The sequence below is a fragment of the Acomys russatus genome, chromosome 19 (genome assembly GCF_903995435.1).
Source record: "Acomys russatus chromosome 19, mAcoRus1.1, whole genome shotgun sequence".
Lineage (NCBI taxonomy): Eukaryota > Metazoa > Chordata > Mammalia > Rodentia > Muridae > Acomys > Acomys russatus.
Window position 1 is genome coordinate 28708739 of NC_067155.1, and position 27873 is coordinate 28736611.

Sequence of the window (27873 nt, forward strand, 5' to 3'; positions counted from 1 at the left end):
TCATTCGTCTCACCCAGCTGTAAACTATGTGTGCTACAATAATGACCTGCCTGAAAGATATGCCCTGGGAGGAAACCTACTACTATTAATCTATTAAATGAATTTAGTAATAAGGTTTCTAATGATGTACCACTACATCCATAGACTAGTCCATCACCCAATACTCCGCAAAGAAGCTACTTCTTACAGTAGATAGCAGTTAACAGGAACACCTACAACTTTTCAACAAAGGGAGTAATGTGCTTTGGAATGCTCATCTCTAACTAGGATGCCTATATCATACTTCTCCCTTCAAGGCCCAGGGATCTATGTGGAATAAGAGTGTGAAAGACAGAGCTAGTGGATGACTTCAAGGAAACAGCATTTTCCAGATACAACATGGCAGGTGCACATGTGAACTCACAGAGACTGTGACAAAATTCATAACATCTGCACAAGCTCAAACCAGACAAAATCCTAGCAGAAAGGAGCTCAAAGTCCTACCTTTAGCCAAGGAGATATTATCAACTTATAGCTCCTGAGAGAGGAAAGGACAGTTTTTCAATGGGTTGACACTGGGTACGTCAATTCACTCCAGGACAGTCCAACATGAACTGGGCTTTGTACTTTTGCTTTGCTGTGCTGTGCTGTGCTGTGCTGTGCTGTGCTGTGCTTTTTGCTTTGCTTTGCTTTGCTTTGCTGCAGTATGAGAAACTATGAAGCCGAGTAGGAAAAATGGTGAGGGAGAATCTGGGAGGAGGTGGAGAAAAGGAGGTAAAATGGTCAAAATACATTGTGTGAAGCTCTCAAAGAATATTTTAAAAACTTTAAAGTTCAAAAAAAATTTAAAGGTGTTTATTTATATTTTCAGTGTAGCATTTATTGTAGAATATTGCAACTAAAACACCTAATACCAGTTTTACAATCAGAGTTGTCATTTTCACCAAGTGTTACCATTTTCACCAAAAAAAAAAAAATTTGATCAAATCACAGAGACATGGTTACTCTCAAAAGAGTTAAACAAAACTGATGGATCCAACCAGATGTGGATGGAGATGGCCCCGTGAGGACCAGAGAAGATGAATTGTCCTCTTCTGTTGCTGACTTGGCCATGTTCTTTACATTAGATGGTACTCTGTATCGACACTGAGAAAGTTCAGTGGACGTACTGAATCTTTAGTCATGCATCAAGGAAAGCCAATTAAACCCCATCTTCATCTCAGTTTTATTCATGAAGTGAATTAGAGTCCAGTGATCTTAAACACCATGTTTCTGATGATCTCAGGTGAACTCCTTAAGGGGAAGTCAAGCTCCAGTTATGACTGCATCCCGCGGCACAATCTTTAGAACAATGGGTTTTTCTGGTTTAATAAGTACGTGTCTGCTTAATTTCAGAGGTATCTGCAACAGTCAAAGAAAAATATTGGGAAGCAATGAGTGAACCAACAACCACCCCAGAAGAAAAGTAAGACACAAACTCTCAGGAGGATACTGCTTTGAAGGAACATAAAAACTACATTTTTCAACATATAGTTTGACTTCCATATCCTCCAAGCTGTGTCAATTGGACGGTGAGATGATGCATCTAAACATGCATTAGGTAAAGTTTAATTGATAATATACTTTATTCAGGACCTGAGACAAGTCTTGTTGATTATATTATTTCTGTTCTGTGCTGATTTAGAGTTTTTTAAAAAGGCGAGCTTATCATTTTAAACATAAGTCTTAGTTATTATGTCATATTATATTTTAAGTCATGAAAAGTTATTTTTGGTTTGTTGAAAATTGCACATTAACCCTGGGAGTACACATTTCAGCTGTATGAACGAACAGTCCTCGGCTCCTAGGTCATATGTCAGCACTACAATAGAGCCCACTCAGAGGATGTCTTCATGAGATGTGTACTTATAGCATCTACTCTTGGCTTCCAAGGATGAGGTGGATGGGAGATGGGAAAAGCCTTCAAAGAAGTAATCTTCTGGCTACAGGAAAAGGAAGGTGAGCAAAGTTGTCATGGAGATAGAGAAGTGTCAAGCTTAAGATGACTGGAGCTTGGCAAAGTGTCTGCCCCATGCCAAGTGTGCCATGGTCTCTCAGAACTAGTACCTGGGTTTCACTGTCTAAATCCCTGTACAAGGTTTAAATGCTTTGGTGACAAAGTACTAAATGCAGTGAAGTTGTGTGTAAGTAAAGCTATACAACTAACTGCCTTAAGCCACTATTCAAAAAATAAACACCCTCTAGCCAGGCGGTGGTGGTGTACGCCTTTAATCCCAGCACTCGGGAGGCAGAGGCAGGTGGATCGCTGTGAATTCGAGGCCAGCCTGGTCTACAAAGGGAGTCTAGGACAGTCAAGGCTAACACAGAGAGACCCTGTCTCGAAAAACAATACAACAACAAAAAAAAAAACCATAATTTGGGGGCTGGAGAGATGGCTCAGTGGTTAAGAGCACCGCCTGCTCTTCCAAAGGTCCTGAGTTCAATTCCCAGCAACCACATGGTGGCTCACAGCCATCGGTAATGTGATACAGCTCCCTCTTCTGGCTTGTAGGAGTACATGCAAGCAGAGCACTGTATACATAATAAATAAATAAATAAATCTTTAAAAGAAATAATGTCCTAATGTGTAAATGTTTTTTAAAAAAATAAAATAAAATAAACACCTCCATCCCTTTATTTTTGCGACATAAAACTAACTGGTAAAGAAAAGCCACATTCCAAATACACAAGTCCTGTAAATTTTAGCCATCGTTTCCCATGAAACAAGAATGAGTTGTTCAGGAAAATGAATGCTTCCTTTTAATATCTTATCTTACAATCTCACAACCTTAAGTACTATATATGTGTTATCCATGGAGGCATACAAAAAGATGTGCATGTTTATGTTTTATGAAAGAATATTATAACTGCAAGCCATACTTTAAAAAAAAACATTTACCAAAGGATTTCGGTGTGCAAACTCTTCTAAAAGAACTATCAGGCATTTACAAAATGAATAATATGAGGAAGTATAGGAAAGAGAAGGGATATCCAACCATAAAGAGAGGATAAGCATAACCGAACTGCGTGTTTTAAAGACAAAGGATTACTATCGGTGCTGAATACAGCCTGCAGAAGCTAAAAAATAGAGCATAAAGTAAATAAGGATTTAAACCTAAGAGGAAGATCCATTGGGGAAGAGAACAAGAACTTGAGGTATGAGGGCAGGATAAGAAGAAGGTGAAAATGCATAGTTTATGTAAAGATGACAAGTATCTGTTTTCTGGAACAGAGCTGCTGGGAAATGATGCAGAATCATCAAGATGTCCCCCATAAGGTTGGACATTATCATAACCAGCAACTCTCTAAGGGTTTTTGTTTTGTGTAAAGGAGTGCACATATTCGTGTATACCACATGGGGACAGTCTCAACAGTAGCCAGAGAGGACATCAGAACTGCTGGTACTGGAGTTCCAAATGGTTGAAAGCCACCAGGTAGGTGCTGGACCCAATCCCCAGTGGACATGATTAGAACTTCAAACAGAATGCATACAATCCTGTCACATTGGTCTGCACTGACTCTTCGTAATGCTACCATTGTATTCTATTCAGGCAAAATGCCCCTTAGCTAATACCTGAACTCAAATAGCCCATTTGGCCAGAAAGCGAATTATTAAACCTCAAACAAACATATCCATTGTTATATACAACACCTCAGTTAGAAAAAAAATTGCCTCCCATAAGGCATTATTTGTACAGATAATTTTCTCTCTCACCTGTGTCTCCTTGCAAGGCTGGAAGGAGAAGTCCTGCAGGACTTTAATAAGAGCAAGTTTCATATTCATGAGACCAAACCTCATGCCAATGCAATTCCTGGGACCATTTCCAAAGGGGAGGTATACATAAGGATCAATGTTGCTCTTGTTCTCCTTGCTGAACCTGGAGACATAAAAGTGGATGACAAGTTAACAAAGGATAAAAGCATAAGAGCTACCTGTGTGAGGCTGCCTGTTGACATCTAGCTAGTAGCATACAGGTAGTTTTGGAAAGGTTCGTTGAAGCTCTGCTTGCAGGTATTTGGTTCTGACAGTTGTACACCAAATGTCATTTCCGTTCCCCTTGCCTTCTAAGAGTCTCCATATGGTTGAGATAAGACAAATGCTGTTTGAAATAAAAACTAACCATCATGTACCATCTAGTGTAATAGTGGTATTATGAGGTAGGAGGATGGACCATTTTCTGATTGGATGGGAGGACCAATTCACAGAGGAAGATACTATCTGGTACTGTAAATCTGTCCAAATCCAATGGCTAGGGAGGTCCTAGGTACTAGAGGAGAGCTTACTACTATTGCTTTTGCTAAGTAGACATAATATCAAACTGCCTTCTAAATATTTATGTGCACACATAAAATTTGTGCAGCTCTCAGCCTTGTTCAAGGAGCTTCAGTTTTCAGGGGGAGACAGTTAAGACAGAAACTCATGTCTTGTCAGAGTGCTGAGAATGAGTGATGGTGAAGTGCTTAGGCCCCTCCAAGGCTCAGGAAACATTATAGAAGAGGGGCAGAAAGAACGCAAGAGCCCAGACTAGGAACAGGTCTTCACCAACCCCACTTCTCACAGAGGGTTAATGGCCAAAATATATAAAGAACTCAAAAAAATCGAACACCACCAAGCCAAATAAGCCAAGTAAAAATGAGGAACAGGACTAAACAGAGAATTCTCAACAAAGGAGCGTAGAAAACAAAGGCGTATAGAACAGCCGAGAAATATTCAGCATCTCTAGTCACCAGGGAAATGCAAATCAAAACAACTCTGAGATCCCACCTTACACCCTTCAGATTGGCTAAGATCAAGATCTCAAGTGATAGAACATTCTGGCAAGGATGTGGAGAAAGGGGAACACTCCTCCATTGCTGCTGGGAGTGCAAACTTGTACAACCACTTTGGAAATCAATCTGGCAATTTCTCAAAAAAAAAAATGAGAATAGTTCTACCTCAAGACCCAGCTCTACCACTCCTGGGCATATACCTGAAAGATGTTCCACCATACAACAAGGACGTTTGCTCAACTGTGTTCACAGTAGCTTTATTTGTAATAGCCAGAATCTGGAAACAACCCAGATGTCCGTCAGCCAAAGAATGAATGAAGAAACTGTGGTACATTTACACAACGAAATACTATTCAGCTATTAAAAACAGGGACATCTTGAAATTTTCAGGAAAATGGATGTAACTATTAACAATCAACCTAAGGGTCTGGATTACACAGAAAGACACACATGGTATATACTCATTTATAAGTGGATATTTGACACATAATAAAGGATAACATTCTACAATGCGCAGACCTAAATAACAAGGAGGATGCTAGGGAGAATGCTCATTCAGAAGGCTAAACAGAATAGACAACAGAAGCAGCTGGAGAGAAGGAACAGGACAGGAGCCTACCATTGAGGTCCTCTGAAAGACTCCACTCAGCAGAGGATCAAAGCAGATGGCAAGTCTCACAGCCAAAGTTTAGGGTGGAGCTCAGGGAGTCTTATGGAAGAGTTGAGAGACAGGAGAAACTGGAAGGGATAGGCGCTCCACGAGGAGTCCAATGGGCTGTGGCAGACCTAGGCCTCTGCTCAGATGTAGTCCGGATGCAGCACAGTCTCCTTGTGGGTCCCATAATATGGGGAGTAGGGTCTACCTCTGACATGGACTCTGGTGCCCACTTGCTGATCACTTCCCCCCTGGCAAGGCCGCAGAAGAAACGGGTGCAGGCAGCCCAAGGGATACTTCATAAGCTGGGGTCAGATGACAGGGAAGGAAGGGTCCCCCTTTCTGAGGAGGAGGCAAGGGGGACAGGGCGAAGGGAGGGAGGGTTAGGCCAGGAGGAGATGGGAACGAGGGAGGGGACTACAATTGGGATGTAAAGTGAACGATTTTTTTTTAATTTAATTTTAATGTTACAACCATGAAAAAGAAGAGACCATAAGAGCCAGGGCATGAAATGGGTCCTGTGAAATGCTATCTTCTGGACATGATGTGCCCATTGCACTCATGAACTCACAGCAACTGTGGATACCAACACAGACTAGACCTATCACCACCCAACCATGCCTAGGAAACAGGGATCATGAGATGCCACCTCCCCAAGTTGCTACTGACAATTAATAGTTGCTGGAGGAGGGAGAAGGGTTTCTTCAATAGTGAAGCCACTGGTGAGTTTTCCATTCTCCAGCAAGCAACTCCAACACCTACACTTACAGAAACAACCCTAAGTAATCTTATGAGTCACAATAAACAAGACACATTAAAACAGAAGGACTTGTTAAGGAAAGGCAGGAATTCAACATAATTGAGAGGGTGAAGAGACAGGGTCATGTGAAGTGAAAATGAGCAAAACACATTCTACATTCACGTGACTGTCAAAGAATAAAAAAGAAAGGGGAAAAAAGGAAATACAGCTTTAAGCACTAAAAATCCATTCAGGATAATGCTGTGTTCCAACTCTGAAAAGCGCACGTCATTTAGACTGAAGGGAAGGAGGGGTTCCTGTCTCACACTTATGTTGGTCATTAACTACTTGAAGGAGGAGGAGAAAAACACTCTGTATTTACGTTGTCATATTTTCTTCCTGTCTCACTGCCCCTCTTCTCTCCTGTCTTCCCTTTCTCTACCATTCTCATCACAGAATGCAAATGGATGCAAAAATCACACTTAGATCATCTTCCTGTAAGAGACGCCATAGCATATAGAGGCCAGCACAGTTCACACTGTGTTCCAGTTCCTGGGATTCTCGTACCTTTCAGGGCGGAATTCCTCGGGCTCTGGCCAGTGCTGGGGGTCATGGTGAAGAGCATAAGATGGTGCCATCACTATTGATCCTTTGGGAATAAACACACCCTCCATCTCAATGTCTTTTTTACAGACCCTCTCAATTCGATTAGTAATTGGGTATATTCTCAGGGTTTCATTCAACACCATGTCCAGGTACTCCATCTCCATCACAATATCATAGCTGGGAGGGGCCTGGCAAGAAACAAAAAGATTTGTGCTGAGATTTTTGGATTAAATTTCAACCAGGTCTACATTGTGTTATTGAATTCTCATCAGCTCATCATCTCAAGGGACCTTAGCCAGCAATTACAACACAGTTTTAAATGGTTTTTTTTTTTCATGCTGTATAAATTTCTTTTTTTTTATTTTATTTTATTTTCTTAAGAATATAGTGAATGCAATAAATAATATAACCATTATTGTGGCTAATTTAGAGGTAGGGTCAAATAAATATTTATTATTAGACTATCATTACAGCAGTAATTTCTTTTTTAATTAATTTTTTCATATTATATCTCGATTGTTAGCCCTTCCCCTATTTCCTCCCATTCCTCCCTCCCTCCCACTTCCCCCTTTCTCTCCTCCCCTATGTCTGTAATTGAGGGAGACCTCCTCCCCCCATATATGCTCTTAGAATATCGAGTCTCTTCTTGGTAACTTGCTATCCTTCCTCTGAGTGCCACCAGGCCTCCCCATCCAGGGGACATGGTCAGAAAAGGGGCACCAGAGTTCGTGTGAGAGTCAGATCTCACTCTCCACTCAACGGTGGAGAATATCATGTTCGTCAGCTAGGTCTTGGTAGGGGTTCGAAGTTTATTGGCTATATTCTCCTTGGCTGGTGACTTAGTTTGATTTTAAATGGTTTTTTAAATTGTTTTATTTTACGTGTGTAGGTGTTTTGCCTATATATGTGTATACACAACACATGAGTGCAGTGCCCAGAGAAGGCAAAAGAGGGCATCAGATCTCTTGTAACTAGAGTTAGAGACAGTGAGAGCTACCACTTGGGTGGTGGGGATCAAATATGGATGGATCCTCGGGAAGAGCAGGCCTCAGGGCTTGAGTTCAGATAAACAGCATTCATAAAGCCAGACACAGTGGCACACACTCCCACCAGTTGGGGGACAGAGACAGGCCATGCCCGGTCCTCATTATGCAGACAGCCTAACCAAATTCCTAAGTCCAGGCTGAGTGAGAACACCTGTCTGAAAAACCATGGTGGAGAATAATTTAGAAAAATACCCAGTGTAGGTCTATGTCCTACAGACATACACACACACACACACACACACACACACAGAGAGAGAGAGAGAGAGAGAGAGAGAGAGAGAGAGAGAGAGAGAGAGAGAGAGAGAGAGAGAGAGTTCGGCTCCTTATTTACACACCAAGGCTCACGTCTTGGCATCTTCACCTATGACTATATATAGATAGATATAGAACCATGGGACAGAGCTGAGACAACCCATCAATCAGCTCACTCAAGGCCAAGGTTGGCTCCTCTCAGTGGACAGCTGGGCCACAGCACTATCATTAGCCTTCCAGAGAGCTGAGTGATGAATACATATTCTTTAACATGGCCCCGGGCTGTGTTGATGGTGCTTGCTTGGTACTATTGTGGTCCCAGGTAACAGACAAGCAGGCCCAGCCCTGTGTCACGACAATCTTCTATTGCCGTGAGTAGGACGTGCTGCCCTTTCCTCCTTTTGTTGCTCTGTTTTGACTCTTCCTAAATGGTGCTCTGGAAAGAACCAGTGCTTATGTTCTGGGTACAAAGTATCAGGGGCTGGTGAGACACCTCAGTGAGCAAAGGCACCTGCCACCAAGCCTACTGACCTGATTCGGATCCCTAAAAGTCAAATAGCAGAGAGAGAGCCAATTCTTTCAGGTTGTCCTCTGACCTCCACACTCATTCTGCAGCACACATATTCACATACATACATACATACATACATACATACATACATACGTACGTACGCACACACATACGTACATACACACACACACATGCATACTACATACATACACATACATACATACATACATATGTACGTACATACATACACACATACATACATACATACATACGTACGTACGTACACACATACGTACATACATACACACACATGCATACTACATACATACACATACATACATACATACATATGTACGTACATACATACACACATACATACATACATACATACGTACATACATACACACACATACATGCATGCATACGTACATACATACACACATACACACACATACATACTACATACATACATACGTACATACATACACACATACATACGTACGTACGTACATACGTACATATATACACACATACATACACATACATACATACACACACACACATACATACTACATACATATATATATATAAACAAACAACTGTAAAAAGAAAGTCCCCAGGTTGTAAAGATGGCTCAGAGGTAAGCATGCTTGCTATGCAAATGTGAGGACCTGAGTTCAGATGTCACTTAGATGCCAGATGTGGTAACACACACATCTGTAATCCCGGTGTGTCCACAGCAACATGGAAGGTTCACAGGCCAGAATGCCTGATACTACAGCAGTGAGCAACAATGAACCCCTGTGCCAAACAGCTGGAAGGCAAGGACCAATACCCCAAATTGTCCTCTGACCTTCACACTCATACACGTACACACACACAATCACACGAACACACTCACTCACACACACATATGCACACACACAATCACACAAACACTCACTCACACATATGCACACACTCACACACATCCACTATCACACATGCACACACACGCCCCTGATGAGAAGCTGTTGCGTCTTCTTTGCCCTCCTGCTCCAAGCACCATCCATTCACCTTGTTGGGCAGAGCTGCATCGATCTCCTCCTGCAGTTTCTTCTGGACATCAGGGTGAGTGGCCAGTAAATGCAGGGTGAAGGAAAGTGTGCTGCTGGTGGTATCATAGCCGGCAAAAATAAAGATAATTGACTGGGCTAAGATCTCCATGTCAGACAGTCCTGGAAGTTAAAAAAAAAATTATATATATATATATTTCAGGTAAGTCAGGTCAGGGTGGACCATGACAGATGAGATGAGGAGAAGATTAAACCCACGCGGTACATCCAGAGAAGGGAAGATCACTTCAGCCAGGCTGTCCCAAGGTTATGCTGCGTTCCTCAGCATCACCTGTGGGCAACTTCAAGACTTGGACTTTCTTCTGTTTTTAAGATGTATTTTTATTTTACTTAGGTGGGGGAGGATGCCACGTGTGTCTGGCGGGGGGAGGGGGCATGGATCCCAGAAACGGGCATCTGATCCCCTAGAGAAGGAGTTGTAGAAGGTTGTGGGCTGTCAAAGGCAGGTTCTAATAACTTAACCCCAGGACTCGGCTTGCGCTTAAGATGGTTTGTTTGTTTGTTTGTTTTTAATTCATGTGTGTGCATACACATGTGTGCAAGTGCCCATGGGGACCAGAAAATGACATTGGAGCCCGTAGAGCTAGACCTAAAAGTAGTTGTAAACCTTCTGCTATGAATGCTGTGATTCTGTTATTGGTAAATTCTTCCTCTCAACTAATACAAGTCCTTACTACTACACTGAACCTGGACTGTAAGCCCACAATCAGTGGCTCTGTTTAAAATTAATATCTATTTTATCAAGCAAAAATGAAAACAGAAGGGCTGAGGGTCTGTAGCCCAATGCATATAGTGGCCTGGGTTCAATCCCCAGCACTGTATAAAGCAGGGACAGTAGCATACACCTGCAGTCTCAGAAATTAAAGCCCATTCATTCTCAGGCACATCATGAATGTGAGGTCAGCCTCACCTTCAGACAGAGTTGCATATACAAGATCAAACAGGACTATATAAAACTCTTTCAAAAGGAAGACGAGGTATAGAAGAATTTAAAGTTAGCTGATCACGTGACAGAGATTCGAGTGGACAGATGGGAAAGAATTTGAAACACAAAATATGTGATGGTTTTAAAAACTAAAATTTTGGACAGAGAAGCTACAGCTGTATTAATAGCAAATGAATGTACTAGAAAAAAACCACATAGGTAAGAATGGAAGACCCCCTTTGTATTAGCTTCTGAGGCACATGGAGATAAAGTCTGGAAATGGAATGTCATCATTTTGCAGCCATGATAGTAAAAATAATGGTTAAAAAATGGTTTAAAATTAAAAATAAACATGGAGCTGGGTGGTGGTGGCCCACACCTTTAATCCCAGCACTTGGGAGGCAGAGGCAGGTGGATCGTTGTGAGTTTGAGGCCAGCCTGGTCTACAAAGTGAGTCCAGGACAGTCAATGATACACAAAGAAACACTCTGAAAAAAACCAAAAAATAAACATAGATGGGAGGTTAGAGAGATGGCCAATAGATAAAAAGCATTTGTTTTACAAGCTTAAGGACCCGAGTTTGAATCCTCAGTACCCATGTAAAAAGCCAAGTGTGGTAGCACATCCCTGTAATCCCAACTTTATGTATCACTGGGCTATGCTGGTTACCAGCCTAACTCCATTTTAATCAGAGATTCTGTCTTGAGGAAATAGGGCAAAGGGTGATTAAGCAAGACACTCGGTGCCTTCCTCTGCTAACGGCACATACACGGAGGTGTGTGAACATGTGCACACATTGATGCTCACACATGCATATGCCACACTAAGGAGATAAAAATCTATAGGTGATTTTAAGTGTGTAAAAGAATGAAGGGAGCCAGTGTGTTTGTACAAAGAGGCTTCCTCAGAAGCTACTTATCCATTCTTTACCGTAGATTAAGGTAGAGCACACAAGGTGCACCAGGGGCTCCCAGAAAGCACCAGCATTGAAGACTTCCACTGTGACTACCCTCCATGTTTGGAACAAACTCCTGCTCGTGTGCTTCCAGAAAATTCCATGTAGATAATAGCCATGTTTTTCTTACAGCAACTTGATGAGGCATTACTCTGCCTAGAAACCTCCTTGTGTATTTTCTGAGCAGCCTGTCCACTCCCTGAGTGCCACCTTGTCTATAGGCCAGGGCATCCTTGGTTACCTTCAGGAGACTCCTTGTCTTTCAAATTGTTACGAGTGTTCATCATCAGCTGAAGAAAATCCACTCGGTGCTGGAAACAGAAAGAGAAGTTTCAAAAAGAGAAGGTCAACGTTGAGGTCAAAAGGGGGACCCAGCACAAACTGTTGTACCAGCCAAGGACAATGCATGCAGTAAACCGAGACCCCACGTTCAGAGCTAGCCAATGGACAGCTCATTCTCCACAGTTGTGGGGAAAGTGGGGACTGACTCTGACATGAACTCTAGTGCCCCCAATATGACCACCTTCCTTTGGTGGGGAGGCCATGTGGGCACACAGAGGAAGGGGAGGTAGGCTACCTAGATGAGACCTGATAGGCTGTGATCATATGGTAGGGGAGGAGGTCCCCTTCTGTCAGAGGCCTAGGGAGGGGAATAAGGTGAAAGAGGGAGGGAGGGAGGAATGGGAAGACACAAATGAGGGGATAACAATGGTGATATAGCCTGAATAAATTATTTTTTAAATAAACAATTCTAATTTCAGTGGGGAAAAAATCAGTGGACCAGGAGTGCAGAAGTTTAATTCTCTACTTTCTGGAACCCGGCTCCCTTAAATTCACAAGCATGTCTAGAGTTGCTTGGCTCACCAATGAACACCACCACAAATGGCTGAACCAGCTGCAATCCAGGTGCCATATCAACCTCTTTTACAATAAACTACAATGGGTAAGCTTGTAAGCAATCACTTTTATTCTTTGAAAAGGTTTCTGAAGGAGAAAATGGTGTTTCCCTCTTTTAAGTCATTTTGTTTTTTATTATTTCCTCGTACCTCCTTTTAATAACCCTCTGAGTCCAACTAGCGCTCCCATATGAGTGTGGCTGTGGGGACATCCAGTGTTGCGTGGGAACCCACCAGCGCCCACAGCCTCCATCCTCAGTTGGGAATAGTTCCTCAGTAAGGGGCAGAGCTGAGAGAGCTCCTCTCTCATCTATGCTAGAGTGTTGACAGACTGGATCTTCTGCCCTGTCAGTTTCTTTGATTTCAGTCCTTATGCACAGCACACTAGTTTCCATTCCTACTACTATGGTTTAATTCCTGGCTTATTCACAGCCAAATTTTAAAAATTACACCTTCTCCTCCTCCAGAAAAGATAACTATTCTTTATCTTTATCTAAATCTAGCCTTTTCTATCTATATCTAGTGATAGATTAAGGGAAACACACAGCTCACATGCCCAAAGCCCAACAACTTGGGCTTTCTCATGGAAACTCTACTTTTTACCTTCTGGTTAGAATCCAGGCGGTTTTCCTTCATTTTGTGCACAAACTCTTTGAAAAATGCTAAGGAATCCTTTGGGAACATGGTAATATTTAACATCTCATATATTGGGGTGAGGAATGGAAAGAGTACTAGAAAATAAAATAAAAAAAGTTTTAATGAAAATGCAAGTTCCATTTGCAGAAATCATGACATAATCCAAAAAGCCAGTGTCTCAGCCAAAAGCCATTTTCTCCATGACCTTGCTCACACCCTGACCTTGCTCACTCGATGACCTTGCACACACCCTGACCTTGCTCACACCATGAACTTGCTCACACCCTGACCTTGCTCACTCGATGACCTTGCTCACACCCTGACCTTGCTCACTCGATGACCTTGCACACACCCTGACCTTGCTCACTCGATGACCTTGTACACACCCTGACCTTGCTCACTTCATGACCTTGCTCACACCCTGACCTTGTTCACTCAATGACCTTGCTCACACCGTGACCTTGTTCACTTAATGACCTTGCTCACACTGTGACCTTTTTCACTCGATGACCTTGTTCACACCGTGACCTTTTTCACTCGATGACCTTGTTCACACTGTGACCTTTTTCACTCGATGACCTTGCTCACACTGTGACCTTTTTCACTCGATGACCTTGCTCACACTGTGACCTTTTTCACCCGATGACCTTGCTCACACTGTGACCTTTTTCACTCGATGACCTTGCTCACACTGTGACCTTCTTCACTCGATGACCTTGCTCACACCGTGACCTTGCACACATTGGGTCACAGCCACACTGATCTTCTGTACTTTGCAGTAGCCAAAGCTGCAAATCTAACTCCTGGATTGAACTCTGCTCCTGTAGTTCAAGTGGATCCAGACAGAAAAGAGGGGCTACTGAGATAGTTCAACAGATAAAGGGTTCTGCAGACAAGCCTGACAAACTGGGTTTGATCCCTGGATCACACACTTTGGAAGGAGAGAGCCAACTATTGTAAGTTGTCCTCTGATCTCCACAATCAACACACACACACACGCACACGCACACACACCCAGCCAAGACTACACAGAGTAACCTGTCTCAAAAAAAAAAAAAAAATAACCCCAAGGTCATAAACAAATGATCCAAACTCAGAAAGAAAAGAAAAATCCCATAATCACCTTCACTTCCAGATTCTAGCCTATAACGAATAAATGTAAATATGTAAACAGGTATAAATGTAAATATTGCATAACACTTAAAAGGAAACCAAGAGGATAATACTAAGTGGTGAGGAATGGTGGAATGCAGACAAAAGGATACACGAGCTGTGTATGGAAATGTAATTGATGTGGAAAGCATTAAAACTCTAAATGAAGCACCACTGTTAATTGTATCCAGAATATAAATGAAAAATACCACAGGAGCTGGAGAGGTGGCTCAGCAGTTAGCACTGGCTGCTTTTGCAGGGAACGCAGGTTGGATATGGCTGCTCTCAACCACCTGTAACTCCAGTTTCAGGGGATTCAAACACCCTCTTATGGCCCCTGTAGGCACTTCATGCACGTGGTACACACACATGCAAGCAAAACACCCATACATGTGAAACAAAAATAAATAAATCTTCTTAAAATTTTAAAGCAATTCAGCTATGTAAGAAAGATGATGTAGCCAGGCTTGGTGGTGAATGCCTTTAGTCCCAGTGCTGGGGAAGGAAAGGCTGGCAGATTTCTGTGAGTTCAAGGTGACCCTAGTCTACAACAGAGTGAGTTTCAGGACAGACAGAGCTACACAGAGAAACCCTGTCTCAAAATACAGATGGGGAGGAGATGATCTAAAAGTGGACATTACAACATGTAACTTTATTTTTTAATTAAATTAGAACTAGGGAAATGCTAATCAAAACCACAGTATATCCACCAAGTGGCAATGACCAAAGACATGGGAGAACAAAGCGTTGGATGGGGCATGGAGGACCTAGAACTCTCCTGCAGACACATAAAATGCCGCAGCTGCTGTAGAACACATATGCTCAGCTGTTTCATATGTTAAAAATAGGGTACATTTGAACTCAGCCATGACGGTTCTGAATATATACCCCCAAACATAAAAAAAAAAACAAGTATTTAAATATTGCCTTGGCTGCAAGTGCTCATAGCAGTAATATTCATGGCAAACATGTGAAACTAACTTCATATCCATGAACAGACATGGAGTATTATTTCCTCCTAGACACAAGAGGTAGTGATGCTTGCTTCATTTAGTATTGTGCTAACTAAAAGATGCCTGTCAGAGAGACCACATACTCTATGATTGAGGGATGATGGTGAAAAGGTTCAACGTGTCAAGAACAACATATTCTACGGTCCACATCGGTAATGGTTCATGTGAACCTTCCATCAGTGCAAATTCCTAAGTGCTCAAAGTGCTCAGAATAAGTGACTGCTGAGCCCTAAATAGACTAATTATATCAACACCTCCACCTGTCAAGGTTCAAGGAACATCCTGAAAGAAAGTGTGGAAATAAAGGGAGAGCCAGGAATGGGGCGGGGGCTGTAATGTTATATCCCAGACATGGCATGGCTGACTCATGAACTGATCGCCTGCATGAGATCACACCAATGATACTGGTTAGCATCCTTGCATGCAGCACTGACAGGATTCACTGGGTTAGCAAAACAAAAGAAAAGGACGGGAAATTGAGAGGAAGGTGTGAGGGGTGTCTAAGAGTTAGGGGTATGTCAAATCAAGATATATTGTATACCTGTGTTATATAGCCAAAGAATAAATAAAGGAATTTGAAAACAATGCCGGGAGTGGTGGTGCACACTTTAATCCTAAAGAGGTAGAAGTAGGGTGATGACTGTGAGTTCAAGGACAGTCTGCTCTACACAGCAATTTCCAGGCCCTGTCTCAAGTAAAATTGAAGTTCTAAAACAAAAGTAATGGGCTACATGTTATTGAATGAATTAAAAATATTGACTTGTGCCTTTAAAAGGATGAATTACATGGCAGGTGAATTATAAACCAATAGAGATGTTAGTTTGGGGGAAGTGTGGAAGAGACAGGCAGAACTGACAAATATGGCCACAGACAAGAGCAGTGCATCAAAAGGCACAAGAACCAGCCACATACCTACTGAAAAGAACAGTGGGTCAAAAAAGTCAAATCTTGAGATATTCTTGGTTTTCTCAAGAAAAAGATCCTTTGGGTTGTTGAGGGAATCGACGTTCACTCCAAATGCCGTGCTAGTGATCACATCCATGCTGTAGGCCCCAAACACTCTGAGGAGGGAGAGACATGGGAATTTAAGACATGCAGCAAAAAGCCAGAAATTGTTCCCAGTCCTGGGCAAGAGAGGCAAAGCCACCTAAGTATCGAACAAGCGCCTTCCCATCCTACCGCCCCTCTACCATTGCGATCTTCCCACTATTGTGTTTCTTCTTTTTTAAACTGTACGTTTTGTCATCTAGTATCCAAAGGGAGAAGACCAAGCGCCTAGACGATGTGAGATCTACAAAAAGGAAGATCACTCACCCCGGCTGTCCTTCCTCCCAGACGCGGTGAACGCACCACCACTTACTCTTTTGTAGAGACAGGCTTGCCTTTCTCTGCCTCTCGTCTCAAGTATTTTACTAAAATATCTCCATAGTGTTCAATGATGGGGAACATCTAAGCACAAAGTGCACAAACATCCATAGTTAGGTGTGGACTCACACACAAAGTCACACACACAAAGGTTTCCATTAAAAGTCCTTTCAGTCACCTCCTTGAGTTTTCCACTGGTGAATGTGGGAGACAGCAAGCCTCGGATTCTCTTCCACTCCTCATCTTTACTTATGGTAATGGAATTTTTCATAAGCCCCACTGGGCCAAAATTCTAGCGTCAAAAAAAAAAAAAAAAAAAAAAATACAAATTTGGTCTCTGTAAGTACAGACTCTCCATGGTTGCCAAAGTGCTGAGCAGGATCACTGTATAGCAATTAGTTACTGACTGTTACTATGGGACAAGCATCATGTTAGATAAAAAATTTAAAAAGGGCAGGGGGGAGGGGAGAGAATTTCCTCTACACCTATAAGAAATGAGGTGCTCATTAGGCTACCTGTTGTGGTTTTAAACCTTTTTATTCCGGGGCGCTTTTAAATTTAAATCTCTCTGTAGTTGACAAAGTACATCCAGGAAGTGGGGGAAGATAGAAACAAGGCTTAGTAGATTCTCTCGAGCTGAGCAGATGGTAAATGGCTTGGAGACAGATAGAAAGTGAACTTTGCATGTGACAAGTTCTCCAGCTTCTGTGTTTAAAACATAGGCAATGTGAAAAGGGCTATCTTCATATGGGGTGTGTGTGTGTGTGTGTGTGTGTGTGTGTGTGTGTGTGTACACATGAGTGCTTGTGCACATGCCCATGTGTGCTCACGTGGAGACCAGAGGTCTAGCAAATTCCTCTAAAACTCTTTATCACATTTCTTGAAGAAGGGTCTCTCCCTGACTCTAGAAGACTCCGGTTTGGCTAAAGTAGCTAACAAGCAAGCCCCTGCATCTACCTCTACCACATATAGCTCTGGAGTCACACATGCGTGCTGCTATGTCTAGCTTTTGTTTGGATGCTAGGGACCCAAACTCAGTCCCTTTACCCACAAAGTGAGCCATCTCCCTAGGTCTGGGATGCTTAACAGATTGGATATTTGGGGTTTTAAGATTTATTTTAGTATTTTATGTATGTGTGTATGTGTGTGTGTGTGTGTGTGCGCGCACACATGTGTGTGTATGTGTGTATGCATGTATGTGTGTATACATGTGTGTGTGCATGTATGTGTGTGTATGCATGTGTGTGTTCAGTGCATTCACAGGCCAGAGGAAGGAGTTGTGTCTCCTAAATCTGGCATTACAGCTGGTTGTGAGATGAAGAATACGTACACAACCTCCTATCTTCTTTTAGAGCTTTCAGCCACTAAGCCATTTCTCCAGACCCTGGTTTGTTTGATTCAGGGGTTTTTTATTTGTTTTTGTTTTGTTTAAGAATAATGCTATGAAAATTCTTTTTCCTTAATTCTTTATGCAATGATAAAAGGGGAAACATAACTCTATTTCCCCAGTGGGAAGTTTCTTTGATCATCCATGCTTATATTTTATATGAATGAGGAGTCTTCCAGCAAACCCCTGTATTACAGCACTCAGCACAACCAGAAGAAAGGGAAAGGGCTTCCACATGACAAAGGGCAGCTGCTCACGAGGCCTTCAGCTAACATCACCAAATGAACAAAGGCTAAATGAGCGCCGGTGAGATGGCTAAGAAGGCAAGGGAGCTTGCTGCCAAGCCCAACAGCCTGAGTTCGAACCCAGGGCCCGCATGGTGGAAGAAGAGAACCAACAGGCTTCTGCAGATAGAACAGCTAGATAGGCACAGTGTAAGAGAGAGGGGATTTGAACTAAGTATTCTCTCTCGTGCAAAAATTAACCTGAAACAAGCCTTAGATTTCAGAGCAAGTCTGAAAAACAAATCACATTGAAGGACTAGGTAAATAGCCATCAGACTTGACACCTGACAGCACAATCCATGCCGAGGAAAATGATACAAACAGTGAAGAGAAAACAGGCTGCGCATGACAGCTAATGGGCTAGCAACAGGGAACTGCATGGTCAAGGACCAGCTCTGTTTTCTGAGTGTTTGACACCACACTGACATAAAAAAGGACCCAAGAAGGGCTGGAGAGATGGCTCAGAGGTTAAGAGCACTGCCTACTCTCCCAGAGGTCCTGAGTTCAATTCCCAGCAACCACATGGTGGCTCACAACCATCTATCATGAGATCTAGTGCCCTCTTCTGGCCTGCAGGTGTACATACAGGCAGAGCACTGTATACATTAATAATAATAATAATAATAATAATAATAATAATAATAATAATAATAATAATAATAATAATAAATCTTTAAAATATAAATAAATCTTTTTAAAAGGGACCCAAGAAACAACTAAATTACCATAAATAGTGTATTTACCCATCCTCAAGCAATTACCATAGCAACATTGATACCTAGGCCCTGCTTATGCATTATTACAGAAGCCACTGGGAATCTATAGTTATTTCATTCTCTAAATTGAGTGAGTAAAATATAAAGGTTTGCATTATACAAAGGGGACAGTGGGGAGATGACTCAACAGTTAAGGGTGCTCGCTGCTCTTCTGGAGAACCCAGATTCAGTTCCCAGCACCCATAGCAGGTAAATCACAACTGTCTGGAACACCAGCTCCAGAGGACCTCACACCCTTTTCTGGCCTCCACAGGAACCTACAAGACACATGGCATTCACTCACATATACACATATGTATAGCCATCAATAAAAGAGCAAAAATTAATCTTTAATTTTAAAAATATATTTTATTCATTTATTCATATTACATCTCAATGGTTATCCCATCCCTTGTATCCTCCCATTCCTCCCTCCCTCCCATTTTCCCCTTACTCCCCTCCCCTATGACTGTTCCTGAGGGGGACCTCCTCCCCCTGTATATGCTCATAGGGTATCCAGTCTCTTCTTGGCTTTAATTTTTTTTTTTAATTAAAAAAAAAATTACCTACCCGCCGGTTTGTGAAGGTAGAATAACATTCCTTTACTAGCACATTCCTGATTATATTTGTGTCCGTGAAAGCAAATACAGGCGTCTGACCATCAAACAACCTGTGTGGGGAAAACAGCTGATTAACCGAAGCCAGGCTCTGAAGTGAAACACACAGCCAGACTTTGATTCTAGTGTTGCTTGACAACACTGGTTACACAAAATACTGTCAACGGGAGTTCCCAGTTCACCTGAGGGATTCAGCCTGCAGACACAATGAAGCCTTTGTATAATGTTAGGTAGTATCATTCAAGACACAATGAGTCACTTAAAGCCAAAAAGGTTCTGAAAGACGTTATAATTAGAAATAACAGATAGATGTTTGTTGTCTAGATGTGTGTATGTGAGAGTTGCCTATACCATTTTATTATATATGTATTTTTTTTTTTTTTGCTCATTTAAAATATTAGAAGGATCCAGAGGGTCCTAGAAATCTACAAGAAGAACATTATGATGGGCAGATCTGGGCCCAGGAGTCCTGCTCAAACTATGGCACTAGCCAAGGACAATACGTGCAGTAAACTTTGAACCCCTACTCAGATCTAGGCAATGGACAGGACATTCTTCAAAGTTGAGTGGAGAGTGGGGTCTGACTTTCACATGAACTCTGGTGCCCCATATTTGACCATGTCCCCTGGATGGGGAGGCCTGGTGGCCCTCTGAGGAAGGATACCAAGAAGAGACTTGATACCCTATGAGCATATACAGGGGGAAGAGGTCCCCCTCAGTCACAGTCATAGGGGAGGGGAGTAGGGGGAAAGCGGGAGGGAGGAAGGAATGGGAGGCTACAAGGGATGGGATAACAATTGGCATGTAATATGAATAAATGAATAAAATATATTTAAAACATTTTAAATTTAAAAAATAAAATATTGCAAAGGGCCAGAGAGATAGCTCCACAGTTAAGAACACACATTGCTTTTGCAGAGGACCAGAGTTTGGTTCCTAGCATCCATGATGGGTGACTCAAAACCACCTGTAACTACAGCTCCAGAGAGATCCGATGTCTCTCGCCTCCGTGATCTTCTGCACTCATGTGCAGAGACACACATAGCACACACATACACACACACATACACACATACACACTCATATATATAATTTAAAGTAATAAAAATGATGCTTAAAAATAAAAATATTAAATTAAAAATTAATAATTAAATCCTTAAAATATTACAATTGAAACTAAATATTTAAAGTAAAAATAAAACATTAAAAATTAAAATTTTAAAGTAAAAATTACTCTTAGAAATTATGAAATATTTCAAGATCTGGCTTTCAGATGTAGCTCAGTGGTAGAATGACTGCCTAGTGTACACCAGGCCCTGCTGTCTTCTGGACTCTTGACCTCCCTGCAGCTGGGATCACCTCCACAAGCCCTGTGCGTGGCTGGGCTGTCAGTGGTCAAGCTGGAAGTGTAAGGTCCTGAGCCTGCCTGAGGACTTACACACAGCTGGTTCCTGGAGTGGGAAAGCAACATGGCACAGTGGTAAAGGATCCTGAAGAGGCCAGCTCAATCCCTGGGATCTATGTGGTGGAATGAGACGGCCACAGTTGTCGCCTGACGAACACATGCCTCTCTGATAAATAAACAATCAAAAATCAAAAAAAAAAAAAAAGAAAAGAATTTCTGGGGAAGGGCAAGACATCCTCCTCAGTAGAAACCCACTGCTGAGCAGTTCATGGTCCTATAAACAACCTGTCACTCTCTTTCGCCTCTGCAAGTAAGTCCAATTAAATTCATTGGTACACACACAAAACTAATATAAAAAGTAAGCAAAATGTTTCATGTAAAAATGATGTTAGGGTCAGGCATGGTGGCCATGGCTTTAATCCCAACACTGGAATGCACAGTGGTGTGGACCTGGTCTACGTAGTGGGGTTCCAGGACAGCCAGGGTTCTATAAAGAGACACTGTTCAATAAATAAATCAATTAATAAATAAGCAAACAAACAAATATATAAATAAATAAGATATTATGTCAGTGAAAACTGAAAAAAAAAATCAACCACATGCTGACAAGCAATAGACAAAGTCGTCCATACACGGCCATTGGATAGACAGCAAAGCCTGCTGTTGGCATTGAACGGCATGGGCTATATCAACTCTGCAGATCCCTGTGTTCAGGCCTGTGGTTCCCAAGAATGGATAAGAAGAGATGAGGAGGCAGGAAGATCCAGATCCCCTTCCCACTTGTTTGTGTCTCAAAGCATAAGCATGACACATGCTCCAAGGCTCTCACCGAGCACCCCACCCCCGCCACTCCCGGCATCAATGACAAGGACATAGATTCAAGGAAGAACGCTGTGGTTTATAAATACATGGGCTCTATAAAGTCAGTTCAGTTAGACAGGACACAATCATAGATATTCTTCTCAAAAACCTTGTCCTGGGCTGATGAGAATAGCTCAGGAGATAAAGGCACTGTATCAAGCCTGATGGACTTAGCTCAATCCCGAGTAGAGAAGCCACTCCCACAAGTTGTCCTCTGACCTACATATGTGCGGCATGTCCCCATTCCGGGAAAATAAACACCCTTAGCTTTAAATAAAATATAAACAATAACAGCAGTCTGTACATGTGAAGAAGATTGGGCATGCTAAGCATAAATCATTTGCCAATGCCTTAGCTATGTAACCCCAGCCATGCTTTCAAAGGACATATTAAAGTCAAAAGTGATGTGAAGAAGAGAGGCCTTTAAAGGGCAAGGAGTGGGTGTGGCAAGGAGGTGGCAGCACACGTTTGTCAGAGCAGATTAGAGGGACCTGAAACAATCCATTTCATGTAATAAAAATAAGTTTCAAAAGAGAAAAAAATGAGATTAAGGCCTTGGATAAAAAACATCAAAGCCTAGCTGGGCAGTGATGGCACATGTCTTTAATCCCAGCATTTGAGAGGCAGAGGCAGGTGGATCGCTGTGAGTTTGAGGCCAGCCTGGTCTACAGAGCAAATCCAGGACAACCAAGGCTACACAGAGAAACCTTGTCTTGAAAAAAAAAATAATCAAAGCCTGTCAAAATATACAATGCTCTCACGTTGGTTAGATCTGTGAACAGTGGCACTTAATGACACGTGGTATGCTTACAACAGAGAGATGCAGTCCTACAGTTCTGGGCTGGAACTGTCCTTGTACAAGTGGGGTGCCTTCTCCTAAAATGAGGTGACTCAACGGAACTTTCCAGAATACTCACCCCCATATTTTTCCATACTTTTTATAGCACTCGACATCAAATTTCCATAAACCCTGGAAAGAAAAATAGCATGAAATCCACTTTGCCCTGTATATATTGACCTTTCTGTAGCCAGAGCACCAAAACTCTCAAATCCTATGAACTCTGGTTTCCTGTCGCACCGACAGACAAAAGTTCTTCTTCAGAAATGTGCGAAGTGCCAGCAGCAAGATGGCTCAGTGGGAACAGGGCCTAATAGATAAGCCCCCTGAATCTCCGTGTGGTCTCTGCATGCACACTCCTACACATAACACAGATACACATCACACACACACACATGCACACACACAATGATGATGATGATGATGATGATGATGAGATAACAACAACAATGTGCAAGGAAAGCATAAAACCTTTAGGAAGAAGAAAAAACCTGAGCCAACAGCAGCACAAGCTTAGCTCCTTGCCCTCTGGATGTGAGCCTGGGAACGTTTGTCCAGGGGACTGAGCATGAGCCAGGTACCAACGTAGACTAGTCACATACGATTCATCGAGATTTAAAGCCTGCACGGCACATTACACTTTCATGACTTCATTTTCTAGCAATTTTGTTAAATCATCCTTGCCCTGGTGGTTTTGCCTTTAACAAATCTTTAAAAGAAACGGAACAAAAATGCATTTGTAGTTAAGTATCTGTGGTGATTGACAGCCGTAACCCTGCCTCCGATATTAGCACTTGTTACTCATGCACAGGATGCCGCCTTTAAAGCAAGAGAATCCGCTGTAGGTAGATTTCAGTGGCAGAGAGCTTTGCCTGGTGTGTGTAAGGCCCTACATCTCATTCTCGGCACTGCAAAACGACACAGAAGCTAACATTTGTCATAGGGCTGGAGATGTGGCTCAGCACTTAAGAGCACTGGCTGATCTTGCAAAGGGTCCAGGTTCCATTCCAAGCACCCACATGCGGCATCTCACATCTATCTCTAACTCTGGCTCCAGGAAATTCAGCGCCCTCTTCAGTCCGCCATAGGTACTACATTCATGTGCACAACCCCAAACACAGATACACGCATCTACACATAAAATCTTGTTTTCTTTCTTTCTTATTTCTTTCTTTTCTTTTCTTTTTCCCCCTGAGTTTTTGAAGACAGGGTTTCTCTGTGTAGTCCTGGCTATCTGAGACTCACTTTGTAGACCAGGCTGGCCTTGAACTCCCAGAGATCTCCCTGCCTCTGCCTCCCAGCATAAAAACTTCTCTCTAAATGGAGCAATCACTAACCAGGACCCTACTTCTTAAAAGAACAGAGTGAAGCAAAATACTGCAGTTACTCGGGTTCTCAAGAAGACCCCAAATATGCTGTGAATAGTAAATGCTGGGGCTAGCTTCAAGGGTTCAATGACTATGCAGGGAACTCAAGCGTATGAAAAGTTCCCCCAAAGCTTTGTGTCTGGGTCTGTGATAACGTGATGCTTCAGAAGCATTCACAAAAAGACAAATGTTGCTCATAAGCCCTGGTACAAAGAGGAGAAGTTTAATCTAGTCCACACAGGCAGTGTCCTAGACGTTGTAAACTTCTTCAAGATTTTCTCAAATTAAGTACAGAAGCACTTTCCTGGAACCTGCAGTGGGTTCCAGAGACAAACTCCTCTCCTATTGCTCACAAAGTCAGAAGACCATGCCCTGAATATCAACACTGAATGAGCTAAAGCTTGGGCACTTCACCTAAGGTGACCTTGAGGCTCAATAAATTGACAGTAGAGCCAGTGAGATGGGATCCTAATGAAAAGGCACCTAGGCAGAGGCAGGCGGATCGCTGTGAGTTCGAGGGCCAGCCTGGTCTACAAAGCGAGTCTAGGACAGCCAAGGCTACACAGAGAAACCCTGTCTCGAAAAACAAAAACAAAAACAAAAAACAAAAAACAAAAAAAGGAAAAGAAAAAAAAAAAAAAAGAAAAGGCACCTGACACCAAGCCTGGTAACCTGTGTTTCCTCCCCAGAACTAACATGGTGGAAAGAGAAAACTGACTCTCACCAATTCTCCTCTGACCTACACACACATTCTGTGCCACATGACAACACACAGACATACACATTCACTCGCATATAAATAAGCAGGATGGGCGAAGTTGACAGTGGCAGTTATGAAGATGATTCCGTGCAGAAGTACATTGTAAAAATCAGAATCTGGATCCCCAGTATCTGTGTAAATGCCATGCAGGACTTAAAGTCCTCCAGGAGTCCCAGCTTGTGGGAGGCAGAGACAAGGGACCCCTGGAGGAAGTTAGCTAGCTAAGACAATCAAGTCAGAGAGATCTGGTTCAAGTGAGAGACTCTGCCTCAAAGTATGAAATGGGGAGCAATCAAGAAGACACCCAATGGGCTGGAGAGATGGCTCAGTGGTTAAGAGCACTGACTACTCTTCCAGAGGTCATGAGTTCAATTCTCAGCAACCACATGGTGGCTCACAACCATTCACAATAAGATCTGGTGCCCTCTTCTGGCCTGCAGGTGTACGCGCAGGCAGAGCACTGTCTATATAATAAATAATTTTTTAAAAAGACATCCAATATCAATGACTCACCTTGATATGCACACACATAACATACAAATGCACTTGTTCACACTTCAAACACATGCAAATACCTGTTCACACATGATAAAATTATCACACACACACACACACACACACACACACACACACACACACACACATGTTTTAAGCTGTCAATAGAGCCCCAGGAGATCCACGAAAGAAAATTTTGTAGAATCATGAGAACACACAGTATAAAGGCCAGAAGTCCCAGTGGTTCCTCCCAAGGAGCACATACTAGAATTAATCCATTATTGGCCATCAGGAGAAGCCATGTGCAAAGCTCAATCAACACTCACCTTGTAGTAATTGAGCAGAGTTCCTACGAAAGGCAGAGGTTTGGGCCCAGGAATTCCCTGTTTCTTAAAAACTCCATGCGTCCGAGTCCCATATCTATAAAGTGAAAAAGAAAGTGTTGTGACCACACACAGCAGAGAGGAGACAAACATGACCATAACTAAAACAAACAAACAAATCAATGCCATGGCTGCCCCTCCAGTTCCCAGAAAGTGTAGGGAATGGTGAGGCGTCCGGTGTGCATGGCAGTTCACTGGTCATTTCTGTATATACTGAGTTCTGGTGAATCTAGAGGTAACCCAAGAGTCAATAAGGTCATATCGGGCTGGAGAGATGGCTCAGAGGTTAAGAGCACTGCCTGTTCAATTCCCAGCAACCACATGGTGCCTCACAACCATCTATAATGAGATCTGGTGCCCTCTTCTGGTTTGCAGATGTACATGCAGGCAACACATTGTATACATTAATAATTATATTTTAAAAATAAGGTCATATCAGGTGTAAACCTTTTCAGTAAACCTCAGAAAGAGGGAGTTGAAGAAGAGGGAGGGAGGGAGTGGTACCCAACAGACCTGGATAACATCAGTATGAACTTTAGGAGTCAGTATCACTGGGGCTACACAACACTAGTAAAGGGCTTGCCTGCTACATATAGACTCTGGTTTGATCCTTCATACGGCCAAAGACTTAAAAATTCAAAATTAACTCCATTGTCATTTTATTTTGGGGCCATGGAGATGACTCTACAGGTAAAGACACGGGCTGCCAGTTCTGATCATCTGAGTTTGATCTCAGGACCCCACATGATAGCAGGGAACTGACTGCCCAAAGTTGTCCTCTGGCCTACACAAATGCACATGCATACATGCAGGCTGTAGCACATGCTTCTCAAAACCACAATAAATAAAAACATGAAATGTTAAGTTTTTTTTACAAGAGCTCATTTCAATGTTTGCTATCAGCCAGGCATCCATGGTGGTGCACACATATAATCCCAGCACTCAAGGAGGCAGAAGAAGGTGGATCTCTGTGAGTTCAGGGCCAGCCTGGTCTATAAAGTGAGTCCAGGACAGCCAAAGCTACACAGAGAAACCCAGTCTTGGAAAAAAAATTAACTTGTGCCATTATTTGTTGGAGTATGGTCTGGTGCTTTGTATTTGTTACTTTTTACCACTTGAGATTCTTACAGCAGACTGTCAAGTACCCCAACAGAATAGGATCTTGGGAAGAGGAAGCAGACAGGTACTGGAGGAGGAGAAAGACAATGGTCATGGGATAGGAAGGAGCCACATGGGCCAAGATGAAGAACTTTGAAGTTCCACATGGAAAGACATGGGCCAGATGGACAACCTTAGCAAGTATTTTGGGATTATGGATGGGAGGTAACCCAAATAAAAATTGTTAGCAGCAGATGGCATGGGTGCAGGTGGAAGACAATGGAAAGTATCTTAGGAGGTAATATCTGCCTTGGCCCAGGTGAATTAAGGCTGGTCTAAAATAATCTCCTGCCTGTGTTTTTATTGATTGTGAGAGGGGGTTAACTAATACAATGTAATAATTATAATCCTAATGATAAACATTTTTAGGCCATATCATTAAATTAACAGCAACAACCTGTGGGGTTACAGGATCCCCTGGCACTCTAGTTACAGTTGATTGTGAGCAACGTGTGGATGTGTGGATTCAAACCTGGGTCCTCTAGAAGAGTAACCAGTGCTCTTAACCCTGAGCTGTTGTGTCTCCAGCTCTGATACCAGTTTTGACCTTCCAGACAATATATGTCTGAGTATTACCCCAATCCCAATGACATGGACTGGGGAAGAAATTTGCAGATGACTCACTTGTAGAGGAGTGCCAGGATGATTGCCAGGAGAATCCAGGTTTCCAGAGAGAGAGCTGAGATCAGATCCATAGTTGCTGTCTGTCGGCAATTTCCTCCACTGTGTTCTCCCTTCCACTGTGCCTGCTACCCTTTTTAGGCCTTCCCTTTTGCCCAGCTGGGCTGCAATGAGACCATCCTGCAGTACTTATATGCTTGGAAGGTGGGTGAGGCCAGGGCTCCAGCCAGTAGATGGCTCACTCCTGTATTATCCGAACTTTGATATCCTCTCTACCTTGGCAGTTCA

The 27873-nt window shown here is 42.5% G+C and overlaps 1 protein-coding gene across 1 annotated transcript; it reads right to left on the reverse strand.

Annotated features, from left to right (window-relative positions):
- Nucleotides 1-1284: 1284 nt before the first annotated feature.
- Nucleotides 1285-27841, reverse strand: LOC127203973 (cytochrome P450 3A11-like). The gene is made up of 13 exons (XM_051162916.1): nucleotides 27589-27841; nucleotides 25750-25843; nucleotides 22881-22933; nucleotides 19651-19750; nucleotides 16833-16946; nucleotides 16650-16738; nucleotides 16202-16350; nucleotides 13092-13219; nucleotides 11834-11903; nucleotides 9654-9814; nucleotides 6750-6976; nucleotides 3734-3896; nucleotides 1285-1380 (listed from the first exon to the last, which is right to left on the reverse strand). The coding sequence occupies exons 1-13, from the start codon at nucleotides 27657-27659 to the stop codon at nucleotides 1285-1287; spliced, it is 1515 nt and encodes a 504-aa protein (XP_051018873.1). The 5' UTR covers nucleotides 27660-27841.
- Between the last annotated feature and the right edge of the window lie 32 nt (nucleotides 27842-27873).

What these genes read in the sequence shown, in the direction of transcription:
- LOC127203973 (XM_051162916.1), bottom strand. Translation starts at nt 27,659, where the DNA reads ATGGATCTGATCTCAGCTCTCTCTCTGGAAACCTGGATTCTCCTGGCA. An exon ending in CCCACTGTTCTTTTCAGTAG is followed by an intron (nt 13,220 to 16,201) that starts GTATGTGGCTGG and finishes TTTATTTTCTAG; the next exon opens with TACTCTTTCCATTCCTCACC. An exon ending in GAGGAATTCCGCCCTGAAAG is followed by an intron (nt 3,897 to 6,749) that starts GTACGAGAATCC and finishes TTATGTCTCCAG; the next exon opens with GTTCAGCAAGGAGAACAAGA.